This window comes from Lynx canadensis, chromosome B4 (genome assembly GCF_007474595.2).
Source record: "Lynx canadensis isolate LIC74 chromosome B4, mLynCan4.pri.v2, whole genome shotgun sequence".
NCBI lineage: Eukaryota > Metazoa > Chordata > Mammalia > Carnivora > Felidae > Lynx > Lynx canadensis.
In genome coordinates, this window is record NC_044309.1 from 39,380,054 (window position 1) to 39,399,867 (window position 19,814).

Consider the following 19,814-nt stretch of genomic DNA (forward strand, 5'->3'; position numbering starts at 1 on the left):
AAAAAAACAGAATTACTCTGTAATTTGAGTTAAAGATTTTTCTTTTACCTCTATCTTCCCTTAAGTCTATGAATAGAGATCTTACACAGAAAGATGTCATGAATGTTTTCTATAGTTTTAAAAATAATTTCCCAAAGAGTTAGAAAGCATGTTTAAATTTTGGATAAATATGAAAAAAGCAGGACATAGTTCTGGACATAGTGATTTTTTTAAAGAACAATCAAAAACAATTCTTATAATTGACATCCTGCTACCTAGGAGGAATCAAAGATGAAATGTATAAAAAGTGTGTATTTTGTGCTACTATTAATTCTATGACTTCAAAACATAATAATTATGTCCATTTTAGAGATATAGAACTCAGACCAAAAGATCACTGGGGCCTCTCTGTGGCTCAGTCAGTTAAGATCCGACTTCAGCTCAGGTCATGATTTCAGGTTCGTGAGTTTGAGCCCTGCATTAGGCTCCCTGCCATTAGCACAGAGCCTTCTTGGCTTTCCCTTCTCTCTCTGCCCCTTCTCTGCCCCTGTGTGCTCTCTCTCTGTCTCAAAAAATAATCTTAAGAAAAAAAAATCATCAACTTTACATTGAGTGCCTACCTCAAGTATAATTATAGAATTTAAATTTAAAAAGTTTTTGCTAAGGCTATTAAACAAAATCATGCAAAAAAGAAAATTTAGAACAGAATTCAACCTTCTAAAGATCCTGAGTTTTTTCCTTAATTTCTTTCCTCCACTTTTCCACCAACACAACTTTCTATTTTAATAACGGTCCATATGCTATTAGAGTGCTTAGGGACAAAATACACTGAAAGTGAAACTTTGAAAAATTTGAGTTTTACTGACCATGTGATTCTTTCAACTTACTCCTTCGTTGGGTTCTAGCATAAAGTACCACCTGCTGGACAACTTCCAGTTGCTCTTCGATCCGGGGAAAATGGAAGTCAGTACATTCTTGGCAAACTGTGGCAAAATCTAAGGGACCCAAAACATTTACAAACTTTTAAAGGTGGGCTATCAAATATTTAGTATTTACTTAAGGATAATGAGAGCTAGCAGAAATAAAATACAAAATTCACAAGATTTCTTATACTTTTCCTTTTAATAATTATGTCTTAAGTTAGGGTGTATCAATTTTGTTTGAATCAGAAACTTAATCTCTCTATCACTCAAAAGAGTAAATAATAAACACGGAAATTTTTATATAATTCCAAACCTGCTTTAAGTAATAGATACTTTAATCATAATCAAGTCCCAGAAAGTGTTAAAAAATACAAGAAAGTTCTCATATTTATGGTGGGAAATAAACTCTATTCAAGCTTCTTTAAAAAGTTACACAATTCAATATACTTTATATATTTAAATTTTTTTAAAAATCATAAAAAGTGAGTTTTACAGAGGGAACATAGATTATTACCTAGCACATTTAAGAAGTAGGCTATCTAAAAAAAACAAGGAAGAAAGGACAAAAGGATGAGCTAAAATTCACTGAGCCAGGATCTGCTTCTGAACTGAATACATTTACATCTTGATTATTCTTTCTGTCATGCCTTGAAGCAAGAATCCTATAAGAGCACTACTTATGAGATAACACAATTTTAAGAAAAAGTAAATATCCTGAAGCACTTTACCCATGCTGAAGTATGACAGAAATCTAAAATAGCCAAGGCTGGGGATGTGTGTTGCTTGGCTACCAGAATACTAGAGTTAACTAAAATTTTTGTTTTTCTATAATCCCTTTCTTTGTAAGAATGGTATTCAAAGGAGAAATTTAATGGAATAAATATGCAATGTTAACTTACCTCTTTTAATACCACTATATGAATTGATTCGATTGTCTACAAGTAAAACCAGGCCACAGAGAGAGGTGGAATAAAGTGACAGTGCAGTCTGGAGTCGATGGAGTTTCACGCCACTTCGGTGATTTCTTTTGTGCTTACAGAAGTCCAGCATATCTGCTCTCAGCAATCTCAAATTATGCATGGTCTTCAACTGGGCTCCTAGGGGGTGGGCAACAGTCCCAGAAAGAAACTTAGACAGCTGCAAAAATCGAGTATAACAGGATGTAAATCTCTATGGCAGGAATTCAGATAAATCTGTGCTACAAATAATTAGAAATAGGTTTTGCAATTTCCCAACCTAATAACTATTCAGATTTCACCTTTATTTTTTTAATTATTTTTTTCAAGTTTATTTATTTATTTCGGGCAGGGAGGAGGAGTAGAGAGGGAGAGAGAGGAGAGAGGGAGAGAGAGTCTAAGCAGGCTCTGTGCTGTCAGTGTGGAGCCTGACACAGAGCTCGATCTCACGAAGTGTGAGATCGTGACCTGAACCAAAATCAAGAGTCAGACACTTAACTGACTGAGCCACTCAGGCACCTCTCAGATTTCACTTTTCTATTTGTAAAAGATAATATATTAGCGAATACAGAAAGCATATAGCCAATAAACTTCAGGAGCAGGACATCGTTCGTAATTAAAAATAACATGGGTACAGTCTACTCATATGCTGGGGATTTTTCTCTTACAACATAAAAAAAAGCTTCAGAAGTTACAATAAATTACGCCTACAAAAAATGAGTCCACTTACCTAAGTGAATGGTAAAACTTTCTTCCAACTTTCTCTGCTCCTCATAAATCCTTCCATTTGCTTCTACGGATTCTCTGAACTGACTCGGTTGAACTTTAATTTCCTCACTGCAATTAATAAAATTATTCGTATGCTTTTTTGGTCTCTTTGTCAAGAACTTTTCTTGAAGGAAAGAAAGCTTTATAATGAAATGAGGCAAAGTGAAGTCTGTAAGTACCACTTAACCTATTCCTAAACTTATCCTTAATCTATGGTAACAAGTAAGAATCATATACACCAACAGGTTTTAAAATTCCTACTTGTTCTTTCATTTCCTCACAGCAAGTAATGCATATTATTCTTTCCAGTCATTGCAATATCAGCTCATATATTACCATTTAGTATTTCTTAGTGGTCTAAGAAAATGATTAAATGAAGTGATTAACTTACTACTTTAAAATGGCATATTGAAAAAATATATAATATATCCTGTATCAGGGTTGGCTCTAGGCAAAACTAAAAAAGGTGACGTGATAGAAATAAAAATTGAAAATTAAAAAGTCAAATAAAAGGAATAATAAAAAAAATAGAAAGTTCATTTTGATGTATTCATATCCTCTATTTTTTAAAACCATTTCCTGCTTTTTTTCCGTCAACAGCCTCCTCCCATTGAAAGACTTCTCTCTTTGCTCTACTCCATTCTTGTGTTTGCTGAAAAGGTTTCCATGGAGGCATTCAACAACTGTACAATTGTAAATTCAAATTTCATGGTATGTGGAAGATGATATAAGTCTATAATAGTCATTCTGGACTACATTTTCGGGGTTGTTCCAAACAGTCTCTTAGTCTCACTGATTGACTTCATTAGTATATACGGCAAATTTAAACCTAAAAAATTGATATTAACAAAACATCCTCACTTAGGATGTGAAAAGCCACAAGAGACTGTTGCTCCCACTCTAACAACAAGAAAAAGCCGGATAATCTATAAAATCATAACTTTCCTGAAATTTGAGGTAACAAGGCAACCAATCAATTCTAAAGTGCAACACACCCCTCAAGGACAGACAGGAGACACAGTTTTCATCTTTGGCAGAGCATGGTGGAAATGAGTTGCTGCAATGTAAGGAGATAGGAAGAAATGGCTAAAAGTTTAACAATTCTTAAAGGACAAGTGTGGGTTAGCATGTAAATTTAGAATAGCTATGAGCCTCAGGCACAAGGGAAATTTGCATGTACTTACAAAATCTCTTTCATCAGCCTCCACCAGGTGTTTCCAAGAAAACACCAGAGGCTGTGCAGGAGACAAGAGAGCCTCCTTTGTGGCACAGGTAGAAATGCTGAGAATGCCCCAAACCCAAGCCCTAGATATATATGGCCTGCACACAACTGAAGCTGGACAAAGACAACAGAGACCTATTTCCCACCCCCAATATGACCCTAGCATCACATCACAAACAACAATGGTCTACTCCTGAGGGGTAGAGCAACAGCATAGAGACCTCATGCTTGGCACAGGACTGCAAACACTGAGGATGGAGCAGAATGACAGGGAAAAACCCTCTAGAACCCAAAGCCCCACTCTAAATACAAAGTGGCAGCAGCTTACTATGGTAGAAAATGCAGCCTGTGGTATCATTGAAGGAAAAAACCAAACTCTGCTCAACTGCTGACTAGGTTGGCATGACATTCACAATAATGGCCTGTTCATTTCTGGACATATTATCTACCTTAGTCTCTTCTTTACAAACACACACAATGCCCAGCATTTATTTTTTTTAAAAAGAGAGAGAGACACAAAAAAAGCAAGCAAAAGAAACAAATAGCCCATTGTCAAGAGATAAAGCAATCAACAAACACAGACTGAGAGATGACCTGGTACTGGGCCTAAAAGAAAAAGACTTTCAGGGCACCTGGGCTCAGTTGGGTAAGCATCCTATTCTTGATTTCGGCTCAGGTCATGATCTCATGGTTTGTGAGATAAGCCCTGCACTGGACTCTGCGCTGACAGCATGGAGCCTGCTTGGGACTCCTCTCTCTCTCTCTCTCTCTCTCTCTCTCTCTCTCTGCCCCTCCCCTGTGCTTGCTCATGTGTTCCTTGTCTCTCTCTCAAAATAAATTAATTTAAAAAAAAGACTTTCACATAACAATGACCAATATGAAAGATCTACTGGAAAACAACACACAGGATGCACAAAGAATTTCAGCAAAGAGAGAAAAGAAATGAAAGTGCTAGAAATAAAAACATGATACAGATTGATGATCACAGATACCAATTCCTTTGACAGGCTCATAGGCAGACACCAACTTATTTTATGCTGTCATTACCCAGATGCCAAAACCAAACGAATATATTATAACAAAACTATACACATATATATACACATATACATATACTTATTCATTATCTTATAGTAGACATATTCACTTATATTTTCATATATAATTGTGTATGAAATAATACATTATGACTCATACATATACATTATAACTATAAAATTTCTAGAATACAACTGAGCAATAAAAAGAAAACTACTCACAAATGAAGCAACATGCATAAGTCACAAATGCATTGTAAGTAAAAGAAGCAAGACACCAAACTGCTACATAACAGTTTGATTTTATTGATAAGACATTCTGAAAAGAATAAAAACTGCAGGGACAGAAATCAGAGCAGGTTGACAGGAGAAGGGAAAGAGAAAGGAATGGGTTATAAAGGTATACAAGTGAAATGCTGTATCTTGGTTGCGGTGATGATTTCATGACCAGTTAAGTTTGTCAAAACTCATCAAAATGTAAATTTAAAAGATGTAAATTTTAATTTACATAATTTACCCTTCAACAGACTTTTTTTTTAAAGAGAGAGAGAGAAAGTGTGAGCAGGGGAGGGGCAGAGAGAGAGAGGGAGAGAGAATCTCAAGCAGGCTCCATGCCCAGTGTGGAGCCCAATGAGGGGCTTGATCTCACAACTGTGAGATCATGACCTAAGCCTAAATCAAGAGTCGGATGCTTAACTGACTGAGGCACCCCAAGAGAAATAACTTTTTTATTTATTTTTTAATTTTTTTTTAATGTTTGTTTATTTATTTATTTATTTATTTTGAGACAGAGAGAGACAGAGCATGAACGGGGGAGGGTCAGAGAGAAGGAGACACAGAATCTGAAACAGGGTCCAGGCTCTGAGCTGTCAGCACAGAGCCCAACGTGGGGCTCGAACCCATGGACCTCGAGATCATGACCTGAGCTGAAGTAGGCTGCTTAACCGACTGAGCCACCCAGGCACCCCGAGAAATAGCTTTTTTAAAAACGCAAAAATAATGACTAAAAAAGATACCACTTTAATCAATTTCTTGTAGGAAATCTATAGGGAGTTGTGTTGAAAACAGGTTTCTGCTGCCCAAGGAAACCCTACTGGCAAGAAAAGCAAACTAACAAAGTCACATTAAAAACATTTTTCCTAGGAATATTTAGTTTTTAAAAGCAGCACCAGCTAGAAGCCAACAGGTACACAATGGAACTGATTCTATAGATTGAAGGTCTGAAACTATAGCAGCAAAATGAGAGATAATGTTTATAATAAGGGGCTTTCTCAGCTTCCTGAAATCAGTGACTTTCCACATTTCTGACCACAACATACAGTATATACTTTACATTTTGGCTTAATACACACATTTATTTATAGGAAGCTTCATGCATGATGTGCTCTCATATTTCCCACCTATTCTACTCTACTCTCTTCCATTCCGATTCATTCCATTACATTTTATTGTTATTTTTAAAAGTCTGAGTGGAAAGTAAAGAATCTAGAATGATCCTAACAGATTGAAACCAACAGTTTGAGAAACACCATTTACATTACAGTAAACAGATGTTCCCAACCCATCTTTCCACCCACCCCTCCCTTTGTATTGTGTTAATATTTTTATTTGAAATGAGGACTATAGTCAAATACGTAAAATATGTTAGTGCCAAGGATGCTATCCCATTTCTAATCATAAAAATTGTTTAAGTATTTCTAAGGTGTTGTCTTGGGGAAAATAAGGCAAATGAAATATTATGTATATGGATAAAAGGTGATACAGATATCAGGTTAAGAGTTTAATGACAATCCATCCACCTGCCTATTTGTCCACCCATCCCATCAATATGTATTGAGTATGTTTTATGTGCCAGTGTTAAGAGCTAGACACTTGGCAACGATCAGGGTATACAACAATAGAAAAAACAAACATGGCTTTTGTCTTCAAAGTAAGAATAGTAGGGGAGACTGACATTATACAAATAAAATGCTATTTCTAACTGTTTATACCAAATAACAGGCAAAAGCTGAGAATAAGATTATTATACTGTACTAAGTACATTTCCAGTTGAATATACTTTAAGATTTGAAAGAAAGAAATTCTCAAACACACAAGTACACAGCCAGGAAATAACACAGGTACTGTCAAAACTCTAGGGCAATATATGAAATACAGTGTACTTAGGCCATCAGGTACTGTACAACTTACAAACTGTAGACAAATTGTAGACAAATAGACAAAAGTACCTTGTACATGCTTATATTACTGCATGTATCATTCTATACAGTACTGTTTTATTTATAGGTCAGTCTCTCTAGAATATAAGCTCCACATGGGTAGGCATCTTCTTTGTTTTTCTGCTTAGAGAGTGCTTAGCATTTAAGATGCATTCAATCAATGCATATTGCACTGAACAGAAACCAATTTAAAAAAACAAGAGATACACAGTGCCTGGGTGGCTCAGTTAGTTAAGCATCTGACTCCTGATTCTGACTCAGGTCATGATCTCTGAGCTAACGGTGTAGAGCCTGCTTGGGATACTCTTTCTCTCCCTCTCTCTCTCTGTCCCTCCCCCACTCACATGTGCATGCATGTGCATGTTCTCACACTCAAGATAAATAAAAACCCCAAGAGGTAGTAGTTGGGGTATTTAGATATACACACCTAAGAGATTTATAGCTAAATTTTAGGGGGGGTAGGAATCACTATTTTAGGCCAACCAATTAACCCCCCTCCCTAAATAATCCACATAAATCCAAATTACACCAAAGGTGTTAGAAGCATAAAATTATCTTGAACTGTCATTGCTAACTTAAAAATATCTACAACTGAAGGGGGACCTGGGTGGTTAGGTCGGTTATACATCCGACTTTGGCTCAGGTCATGATCTCGCAGTTCATGGGTTTGAGCCCCAAGTCGGGCTCTGTGCTGACAGCTCAGAGCCTGGAGACTGCTTCAGATTCTGTGTATCCCTCTCTCTCTGCCCCTCCCCCACTCATGCTCTTTCTCTCTCTCTCTCAAAAATAATAAACAGTAAAAAAATTTTTTAAATATCTACAACTAAAAATGTTCAATTTTACAACAAATACAAACTCTTACCCACAACGAACTTTCATCTAATAAGAACCATACATGATTAATACCTGAGGGAGCTGTTGTTGGGGTTTTTTAGGTCTTGATGAAGTTTTATCACCCATTCCTGATATTCTTGTTTTTGGATGGCAGTTGATTGTTTTAATTCATTTGACCATTTATTTTCTAAGTCCTAAAAAGAGAGAGTACACCAAGTGGTTAATTTTTTTACAAAAATAAATAAGCAAAAGAAAATGCAACTGTGTATCTAAAAGTCATTCTACTTCACTTACTTGCTGGGATTCAAAATGCTGAGCAGCCAGTGAATTTACATCTTGATCTGTCAGTGATTTCCCCAATTCCTGCATCACTTTTTCCATTTCAATACCTTGTCTAAAACATAAATAAGAAGATAAAATATGGTCATAAAATCTTTAAGGTATATGGCCACTCCAGAATCACTGAACAATCTCTATGAAGCAAAAATAAAATTTTTATTTTGGGGCGCCTAGGTGGCTCAGTCAGTTAAGCGTCTGATTTCTGCTCACGTCATGATCTCGCAGTTTGTGAGTTCGAGCCCCGCCTCAGGCTCTGTGCTGACAGCTAGGAGCCTGGAGCCTGCTTTAGATTCTGTCTCCCTCTATATCTGTCCCTCCCTGACTCTTTCTCACACGCACTCTTTCTCTCTCTCAAAAATAAATACACATTAAATTTTTTTTAAATAATAAAAAAAAAAGAAAAGAAGAAATTTATTTTAAAGGAGTATGTCCAGGAATGGCAACTATAATACCAGGAAAGCACTTTGAAGCCTTGGAAATGCAGATGTGGAAATAATGATAATGTCATATAATACCAACGTCATTTGTACAGCTAAATTTTAATCTAAATTTAACCCATAAGTGAATGTGGTCAAAATCTAGGTAATCTTTCAATTTCTATGGCTAATGTTTAAAGTCAAGACTCCTTTCCATTTGCAGATTTCCTCAAGGATGATACTCTGCAACTCCAGCTTTAACATATTTTCTGCTTCTATTTACATGAGTTAAAGTGACTTCAAGGTTTGGAAGTCAGCTTATACAGTATTGCCCAAAGCTACCAATTAGGTTCTAAGAATAAAACCGGTATTAAGTCATAACGCTCACATTACATAGGAATATAAGATACATTCTAAAGATATGTTTTAGTTATACCTTCTTCATTTACCTAAATAAACAATATGCACAAATTAAACATGGTTTCCCCACAGGAAAAACTAATCAATGCTGTTAGAAGTTCAGATAACTGAAGTTCCTTATGGGAGAGATGGGTTGTGACCAGCTGCGCCCGAGGGAGCCTTCTGCAGTGCTGGAAATATTCCATTTCTTGATCTGAGTGATGATTATATGGTGTGCGTACTTTAACTGTACACCTACAGTTTGTTGTCTTTTATGTGTGTATATTTTAATAAATAAGTTCATTGAACATTTTCGAATCTAAAAATTATTTTCTAATACAAACATATTTTAAAAGTTTGCTCTAAAATATATTGCAAACACATGTGGAAAGAATAAAGATGTGAACCAAAAGGATTTTAGTATCATTCTCATTAATTTAATTGCTCTTAAAAGAGAATTTATACTTACTTATAACAACTGATTAAGACACTTACATGTATATGGTAAATAAAACTCACATATATATTATACATTTATACATTTCTATATATACTTTCTAGTATTAAATATGCAATATCATTTAGTCTCCCCCTAATTCTAATGCAGGTGACCCCAGTAACTTTTTGTAACTACTGGGGGCCATGTGCTTGCAAGTAAGATTTTATTTAAAACATAAATAATTGCTAAACATTTATAAAGTTCGCTATAAATAGATTAATATTTTACATTACACATGTTCCCTCTAGTGGATAAAAAGTATCATTGCCATTTTTAAGTTTTAGGGATTCAGTATCTTTAAATATCAATATATGAATATTTTTAAATATTTATATTTTATATCTGGTTTGCTAACAACAGCAAATTAACAGTGAGGAAAAAAAAGACTAATAAATAATTCAACAAATGAAATTTCATGAACATTTATTTCATTCTAAATGTGTCAGAAATGCAAGTAGCTAATGATACAGTTAATGATACAATATACATTTTCTATGATTAAGATAAAAGGAAATTTCATTATATTTCTAGCTATACCTAACTAGATATTGGCTTAGTATGTCAGGTGTGACAATTCTAACAATGTGAACATTATCTTGAAGACATTTAGAAATAAAGAATTATAACAGTCTTGATGCTGTGGTGAGAAATTGTCTTTTTAAGATGTAAAGTGGAATTAAAATGAAGACAGAAATAAGAAAATGTGTCACTTCTGCTCATGAATTGGGTAAGCGAATTGGGTGAACTTCCAGATACCAGTGAATTCCAACTTGCCTTAAGTTACACCGTTCACCTTTACACTATTTACCTACCTCAGGAGGAACACAGCTTGTTTTTCCTTTCCAGCTAACAGTTTGGATATGTGGAGAATAAATTGCAAAGCTGTTGTCAAAATAAATGTATTCCAATATTGTTTATGTTTAGAAAGAAAAAAAGAAAGCAAAACTCTATCAAGAAATTTGTCCAAAGGACATTTCAAAAAATAACATTAACCCAAACAAACTCCTACTAAAAAAACTATTACACAAAAGAAAAAAAAGTATGAAGTATCAGTAAATGCAGATAATTAGTAAGTTAATTCAGCTTCCCAAAAGGTGAAGAATCATGTGGAATAGGAATCTTCTTCTGACTTAGAAAAAAAAAAAATACGGAATGCTGGTGGCCAGATATGGGATTTTCTGTGAGGTGTAGTGAGCAGATAGCAAAGTCACAATTCAGAGTAGCTTACCAGCTGAATGAAAGTCCTAGTCATAGCTATTGATATGGACTATAGAATACATTGATATTGACTATAGCCAAGCTGGGATTTTTTTTTAATATACCTAAATAGGAGAATGAGGATAGTCCCAGAAAACCTGAGAGCCAAGAGCAGATTCAGAGTGAGTTGAAGGTTATATTATTTGAAGCCTTGGTAGGAAAAAAATCAAATAAATGAAGTTCAACAGAAGGTAATCAATTAGTATTAGGTAATTATACTTTCATATATTTATATAAATTGAATCTATATTTCATTCTTAATTCTAAAAATATATTCACAGTTTTACTGGCTACATCATAAAAGACTGGGAAAAAAAAACCATCAAATTTTCATCTCCTTTGGGAGACAGCTTCAACTATCTACCTGATGGCAACTACCTATACTGCAGGTATCCTGTCTATAAAGGAATAAACGGCCTCAAAACAGCTAATTACATACAGAGTAACAAATGTCAAGACATCAAGTTCTTTTCGACAGGGACAGTTCTAATATTTTATTAGATAGGGGAAAAAAAGGCTGAGTGGTGTAGAATTGTTACAAAAATGTACAAATCTATGCAATACAGTAAAAATGATCTGGTACACAGAAGAGTATTTCTCAGGAAGAATTATTAAATTCAGTTGCTTATGATTTTTGTGGTTTACATATTCTTAACTATGACAATCATCAAAATAACAGTTTATTCTCATCTTGCTAGTCCCAACATTTTCTAATACAAAGCAAATGTGAGCCAGGAGCAAACCAGTATACGTTATTTTAAATTTACTACTTTGGGACAGATTATGAAATTAGTCACACAAAATACATGTGATTTGGTTCTAATAGACTTTCACAATCAAGGAAATTTCACATCAGCAACATTGAAAAAATTATCTTAATGCCATGTATACCTAAAGTCTTAAGTATATATTTTAAGGTAATAAATTTTATTAGATTCTGCTAGATCAAAATGGATTATCTAGAAAAAGCATGTCTTGATTATTACATTTTATGAACTGCCAGGAAGCAATCTGGAAAGTCATGTTTTAAAATAAATAATGCTAGCAATTTTTTACTTACTTACTCTGAAGAAAAAAATGAAAGACAAAAAGACTGCTTGCATACTGCTTGCAATGAATTAAAATCTAATTAAAATTTCTTGGAATAAGACTAGTGTTATTTTTTTACTTCATGTAAATAAACTTACAAAATGAACTGAGAGAGACCATGAACATAGTAATGACAGGGTTTTAAAGAGGTTCTGAACAGGGAGAGAGCATTGTACAGTGGTTAAGAGCTTTGGAGTCAGACTCCCTGGTTTCAAATTCCAGCTTGTCCTTAGACAAATTACTTAACTTATTTAAGCCTCAGTTGCCTCATCTGTAAAAGGTGGTAATAATAGGATTCTGGTAAGAATTAAATGAGATAGGGCATCTGTTACTGACTGCATGTTTGTGTCCCCCAATTCATATGTTGAAATCCTAATCCCCAATGTGATATTTGGAGGTGGGGCCTTGGGAAGTACTTACGTTTAGATGAAGCCATGAGGTTGGAGCCTTCATGACAGAATTAGTGTCTAGAGCTCTCTCTCTAAAAGATATGCACCAGGAGGGCACACTGAGGAAAGGCCATGGCAGCACACATCAAGGCATGGTCTAGAAGCAGATGGGTCTGCCAGATACCAAATCTGCTGGCACCTTGATCTTGAACTACCTAGCCTCCAGAACTGGGAGAAATAAATCTCTCTTGTGTAAGCCACCCAGTCTATGGTATTTTGTTATAGCAAGCAGTCTGAACGGATTAAGACATCATCTAAAGCACTTTGCACTGTGCCTAGAATAAAGCCTTTGACAAGAGGTGCCTTCAACAAGATGTAAGCTATTCCTCTTACTAGAAATAATATATGAAGCTACCATAATTTATTCAGGTAGATCACTTGAGAAGTTTTATAAACCTATGAGGACTTCCTAGTTGAAATTACAGATTGAAACACACAAAAAACTAATTTCTAATATTAGAGAATTTTTTCTATTTTATTTTTCAATTTTACAATTGAATGAAAATTGTTCTGCAGCCATCATACCTGACAATGTAACATTTAATTATGATAACGCAAGAAATCTGAAATACCTCTCTCGTAACTTTTTCAGCTCCACGTCTCTTTCACCAATCAGTTCTGAGATACTAACAAAGTAATTATGTTCCAAATTTAGAAGAGTTTCAGAGGCCGGAGAATGGATTAGGTCATGGTATACATCTGCAAAATCTTCATCCCAGCTGGGCTCTTCAGGCCTTGCATGCTCTAATGTGGTCTACAAGATGATACACAGACATTTATGATACGGTAAATCATACGCACATAAATCATGATACAGTATTTTTATTTAATACACTCTAGGTACATATAATATGATTCCATTTTTGTACATCAGACAAGGATAGAAAGACCTATTTATGTATGTGCATATATGGGTTATATAGGATTATTTTAGTATACAAAAAATATGGGAAGATACAAACTAAGTTGTAATAGCAGTTACCTGGAGGCAGGGATGAGGAGGGGGTGCTAACATGGAGGAAGGGATAGGAGGTACCCACGATGGAAAAAAAACTAAGGATGCTATGATCTCATTTCTGTAAAACCACACACACACACACACACACACTCACACACACACACACACACACACACACACGAAGGGATGATGAGCAAAATGCTAATGGTGGCAATTTCACAAGAGTGGCATTTCTGATAATCTTTACTTATATTATAATGTATTATTATAATCAGAAAAAACTACTCATTATAAATAATACATTGCTAAAAAAGGATATACATTTGGAAAATGAGGTTATGTATGTAGTCACCTATTTAGTGATGCAATGACTCTGAAAACCCAATTCATGCATAGGATTTTATATCAAGATAAACATATGTGATTTCCTTATTTTGACCTTTTCTAGTATTTTAGTATTCTTCTTAAAATGTAAGCATGCTCAAGGGCACCTAGGTGGCTCAGTTGGTTGCGTGTCCGACTTCAGCTCAGGTCATGATCTCACGGTTTGTGAGTTCAAGCCCCGCATCGGGCTCTGTGCTGACAGCTCAGAGCCTGGAGTCTGCTTCAGATTCTGTGTCCCCCCCCACCTCTGCCCCTCCTCCACTTGAGCTCTGTCTCTCAAAAATAAATAAATGTTAAAAAAAAAAACTTAAAAAATGTAAGCATGCTTTTAAGATTAGGAAAACAGCAATCAAAATGATAACGGACCAAGTAAACACTGATAAACAAGAAAAACAGAAACAAGGAGAGGCAAAATGGGGATACCCTCAGCACATGCACAGATACATCCAGGGAAGTATACACACAAATCCAGGGAGGTACAGATGCCTGTCCCAGGGACCTGTGGATATGTCAACACATCAGACAGATACAGCGCTTTATAGGTGAGAAAACTAGCTGATCAGTCCCTTGTCAAAGATCATACAATTTAATGGCAAAGGTGGAAATAACACAAAGAATTCAATATTTTTTCCTTTATTGATCTTTGTAGACAGACATCTGTGAAAAAAGAACAATCTGAATTCTTCCCTTTTCTTACCAATATTAAAAACTAATCAATGACATAACTCCAAGTAATAAATTACCTAAAATAAAACAAATGGACAAATCTCAGAGACAGGTATCTTGAATCCAGTCAATCAATACGTAAAGTTTTCCCCCTTGTTTTCTTTCACCTATATTTCAATCAATTGCCAGATTACGAGGGAAGAATTTAAGGTGACTAAAACATGGATTTCATCTGTTCTAATGACTCTGAAAACTTGAAAGCACATTCTGATAACTGCTGTAGGAATTATAACCAGCCCACATGACTTAAGCTCCATTCAAAATTCACTTCAAGTTCAGGCTAAAATTTTGTAGAAAGGAGCTAGTGAGAGATCATAGGGATCTGTTTGCCCATACATAATACCGGACATCCAGTCACCCCACTAACCAGATTGGTTACTACAATAACTGGCAACATCAATTTAAAAATCGGCCTAGAGCAAGCCTTATGAATAGGCAGAAACTACCTACATGAGAAACACTAAACAGAGTTTTCCCTTAACCTAACTCATACCACTCCCTCAGGAGAGACCATACTAGAAAGGGAACTGTGACAGGTGAAGGGAATGGGGCACTGAGGAAAGGTCTACAGAGAGAAAACTAATGTCCCGGCCATTATTTCTCCACTTCCACCTTCCCACATAAAACTTTGGTGCTGAGTTCACAGACTTCCTCTCATTTCCACCTCCTGTCATCAACCTGAGTCACTTGGATGTCCATGTGGATAACCCAACCCAATGCCCTACCTTCTTACTTCCCCGAATCCTTGTCTTTACTCAGTCCTCCGCCATTGTCTAACCACTGTCTTGCCAAAATCCTCAACTACCTTGACTCATGTTCTTTCTCTTGCCCACCTAACAAAACTCTAATCTTATTCCTCTTCTCTATGCCTGCAGTTGGGCTATAGAATGCTGCAGCAGAGAAACTACAAAACTGTAAAGTTTATGGTGGCAGACTGGTGTCAGTCTAATCTTTCCCTTCAATAATGCAATGCTATCTTTCTCTGGTCAGTTCTCTCCTCAAACATCCAACTATGTTATCAGTTCCCCACCTCATCTACAAGTGGTCTGTCCTTATTATTTCCCAGATAAAGCAGAAGCAGTTAGAAGAGAATGTCCTCAACTTCCTGCTACCAAAGTAGTACAATTTTCAGAATCTATGTCCACCCTTTCCTTCCTCCTTTCTGCCATAACAGAAGGGTCCCTCTTCCCAGTTAAGATTAACTCTCTACTTGAGTTCTGAATTCTGTACCTTCTAGACTTCCTCTCTGCCACTGTAAATAAATCTTGGACCCTGTGCTCTCATTTTGCAAATGCCTTGTCTCTCTTCTCCATGCAAACAAGCTTCTTGAGTTATCTATTTCCACTCAATCTATTTCCACACTTCCACACATTCTTAAAGTCACTGAAATCTAGTTTTGGCCCCCACCAATCCATTGAAACTGATCTTGCCACAGATAAGATTACCTGATAAACCCAATGGATATTTTTGAGTCTTTTTCTTACTACATTTTCTTGGCAGAATCTGACACTACTGACCATTCCCTCCTTCTTGGCACCTCTCTTTTCTCAACTTTCATGAAACCATAATCTTCTGTCTTCCTTCCACTTCCTGGGCCAGTTCCTCTCTTTCTTTTGCAGGTTCTTCTTCTGCCGTTCATCCTCAAGTGTTAGTGTCTTCATTTACTTGTATATTCACCCATCTTTTTTTTTTTTCTTCCATCCATCTACCCCATCTATCCAACCCATACCAAAGCCCTGTTCTTTTCAGAGACTGGGCTAGGTACCAGAGTTACAATAGAGAAAAAACTAAACATTTCCAAGTGGCTATCCATAAGTAAGAGATATAGATAAGTCAATAGATAATTATAATACAGGGTTTCATCGGGATTCTGTGCAGGCATCTACTCTTCTCATTCTACACAGTCACCTTGAACAATTTCATTCCTTCTATGACTTCAAAATTCATCTATGTACAAGTGACTCCAAAACCTTTATCTCCAATCCAATAATCTTTCCTGAGTGCCAGGTGTAGATAGCTAAGTGCTTATGAGACATCTCCACATGGATGTCTTGTAAGCACTTCACATGTAATAGATATAAAACTGAAGCCATCACTTTTATGTCAAACCTTGCTTCTCAAGTGAAGGGAGCCACTCTTCTACTGTTCCTCCAGTTGTCCAAGCCAGAAATCTGGGCCAAATGATCTTTTATCTTTCAAGTCTCAGCTTAAATGTTACCTCCTTAGAGAGGAGATCTCTAACCCCATAAAAACAGGTCTTCCCATCCCACTTCTCCCCCTCCTCCTATGATGGTACCCTATTTATTTCCTTTATTACATGTTTATGATTATAATTTATATACTTGTTTATTAACTGTCTTCTTCACTACCATTAGTGAAGGTAATACGGACCAGATTTGTTCTTTTGATATATCTTCAATGCCTAGCACAGGATCCACAACAGTATTTGTTGAATAAACAAATGCATGAATGAAAAGTCATTTGTTATCTTCTCTTCAACTCCATTACTGCTATTCCAGACAAACCTTTCATCATTTCTTCCCTAAATACAATAGTCTTCCAACTTATTCCAATTTTTCCCCTTGCAGTATAAATTCTTTACACTAATGCACTGAACTGATGTTCCTGAAGTGCAAATATGATCATCTCACTCTGCTAAACTCTTTCAAAGCTGCTCATTACCTTTAGCATAAAGACAAAACTCAAGGAAGGGGACTGTCCTCTCCCAAGGCGCCCCTGAGATTGATACTGAGCCCTGGGGCTGGCTCCCTCCCCCACAGGCAGCAGCTCCAGTCTGGAGAAAGTCGAGCAACCCTGAAAACTCTGATATTCACTCCTAAGGCTATTTGCAAAGTAGACACTGGCTCTCTCTGTATTTTTTGTTCCCCAGTCTGTGGTCCAGGGAGGTTTTTCTCTTGTCCAAATACAATCCCACACTGCCACAGCCTCTCTTTCTCTTCCTTTTGTTTCTCTACCAAAGGGGTTCCCCCGCTCCTCTGTGCCTACACCGCCTGTTTTATGTCTCCCAATTCACAAATACACACCTCTGTCCTGCCAGGCTGTCTCTTTCCACCTGTGGATATTTTTCTGTCACTCTATAGCCTGGATTCCTGGTATTCCAAGTGTTCTGACCTCAATACTGCTGTGTTTGAGTTGAGGGTTAAGGGACATTCCGACCCCTCTCTCTCCACCATCTTAACTCACACCCAAATTGGCAAAGAAGAAGTCAAACTTCCAGTTTTCACAGGTGACATGATACTCTACATGGAAAACCCAAAAAACAAAAAACTGCTAGAACTGATACATGAATTCAGCAAAGTTACAGGATATAAAATTAATGTACAGAAATAAGTTGCATTTCTATACACCAATAATGAAGCAACAGAAAGAGATATCAAGGAATTGAGCCCATTTACAATTGCACCAAGAACCATAAAATACCTAGGAATAAACCTAACCAATGAGGTAAAAGATATGTGTGCTGAAAACTACAGGAAGCTTATGAAAGAAATTGAAAAAGACACAAAGAAATGTAAAAACATTCCATACTCATGGATTGGAAGAACAAATATTGTTAAAATATCAATACTACCAAAAGCAATATACACATGCAATGCAATCCCAATCAAAATAGCACCAGCATTCTTCACAGAGCTAGAACAAACAATCCCAAAATCTATATGGAACCACAAAAGACCCCAAATAGCCAAAGCAATGTTGAAAAAGAAAACCAAAGCTGGAGGCATCATAATTCTGGACTTCAAGCTATATTACAAAGCTGTTATCATCAAGACAGTATGGTATTGGCACAAAAACAGACTCACAGACCAATGAAATAGAATAGAGAACCGAGAATTTGAACCACAAATATATGGCCAACTAATCTTTGACAAGCAGGAAAGAGTATCCACTAGAAAAAAGACAAGTCTCTTTGCAAATGGTGCTGGGAGAACTGGACAGCAACATGCAGAAGAAATGAACCTGGACCTCTTTCTTACACCATACACAAAAACAAATTCAAAATGGATGAAAGACCTAAATGTGAGACAGGAAACAAAATTCTGGAAAACAGGCAACAACCTCTTTGACGTCAGCCACAGCAACCTCTCACCTGACACATCTCCAAAGGCAGGGGAAATAAAAGCAAAAACAAACTATTGGGACCTCATCAAGATAAAAAGCTTCTGCACAGTGAAGGAAAAAAATCAACAAAAATAAGAGGAATGGGAGAAAATATTTGCAAATGACATATTGGATAAAGGGTTGTATCAAAAATCTGTAAAGAACTTACCAAACTCAACACCCAAAAAACAAATAATCCAGTGAAGAAATGGGCAGGAGACATGAATAGACACTTTTCCAAAGAAGACATCCAAATGGCCAACAGGCACATGAAAAGATGCTCAACATTGCTCATTATCAGGGAAATACAAATCAAAACCACACTGAGATACCATCTCACACTGGTCAGAGTGGCTCAAATGAACAACTCAGGAAACAATAGATGTTGGCGAGGATGTGAAAAAACAGGAACCCTCTTGCACTGTTGGTGGGAATGCAAACTGGTGCAGCCACTCTGGAAAACAGTGTGGAGGTTCCTCAAAAAATTAAAAATAGAATTACCCTACAACCCAGCAACAGCACTACTAGGAATTTATCCAAAGGATACAGGAGCACTGATTTGTGGAGGCCTATGTACCCCAATGTTTATAGCAGCACTTTCAACAATAGCCATATTATGGAAAGAGCCCAAATTGTCCATCAACTGATGAATGGATAAAGAAGATGGGGTATAATACAATGGAATACTACTTGGCAATGAAAAAGAATGAAATCTTGCCATTTGCAACAACGTGGATGGAACTGGTATTATGCTAAGTGAAATGAGTCAGTCAGAAAAAGACAGATATCATGTTTTCACTCATATGTGGAATTTGAGAAACTTAATAGAAGACCATAGAGGAAGGGAAGGAAAAATAAGTTACAAACAGAAAGGGAGGCAAACCATAAGAGATTTTTGAATACAGAAGACAAACTGAGGGTTGATGGGGGTGGGGAGTTGGGGGGCGGGGAAAATGGGTGATGGGCATTGAGGAGGGCATTGTTGGGATAAGCACTGGGTGTTGTATATAAGTGATGAATCATGGGAATCTAGTCCCGAAGCCAAGACTACACTGTATACATGGTATGTTAACTAACTTGACAATAAATTATTAAAAAAAAAAAGACAAAACTCAAGATGCCTTGTAAGACTCTTTCCTAGCCATTCTGAACTTCTTTCAGTTTTTCTTTAAAAAAAATTAAAAAAAATTTTTTTGAACATTTAATTTTTGAGAGACAGAGCATGAGCAGGGGAGGGG

General features: G+C 36.3%; 1 protein-coding gene across 1 annotated transcript in view; it reads right to left on the reverse strand.

Annotated features, from left to right (window-relative positions):
* CB4H12orf4 (chromosome B4 C12orf4 homolog) overlaps positions 1-19,814 on the reverse strand; it is a 49,885-nt gene that overhangs the window by 20,628 nt on the left and 9,443 nt on the right. Inside the window, exons 4-9 of the mRNA XM_030321663.2 lie at positions 12,959-13,140; positions 8,233-8,332; positions 8,011-8,132; positions 2,589-2,695; positions 1,802-1,999; positions 846-974 (exon numbers count right to left, since the gene is read on the reverse strand). Coding sequence (XP_030177523.1) covers positions 846-974; positions 1,802-1,999; positions 2,589-2,695; positions 8,011-8,132; positions 8,233-8,332; positions 12,959-13,140 — 838 coding nt within the window. The remainder of the gene's footprint in view (positions 1-845; positions 975-1,801; positions 2,000-2,588; positions 2,696-8,010; positions 8,133-8,232; positions 8,333-12,958; positions 13,141-19,814) is intronic.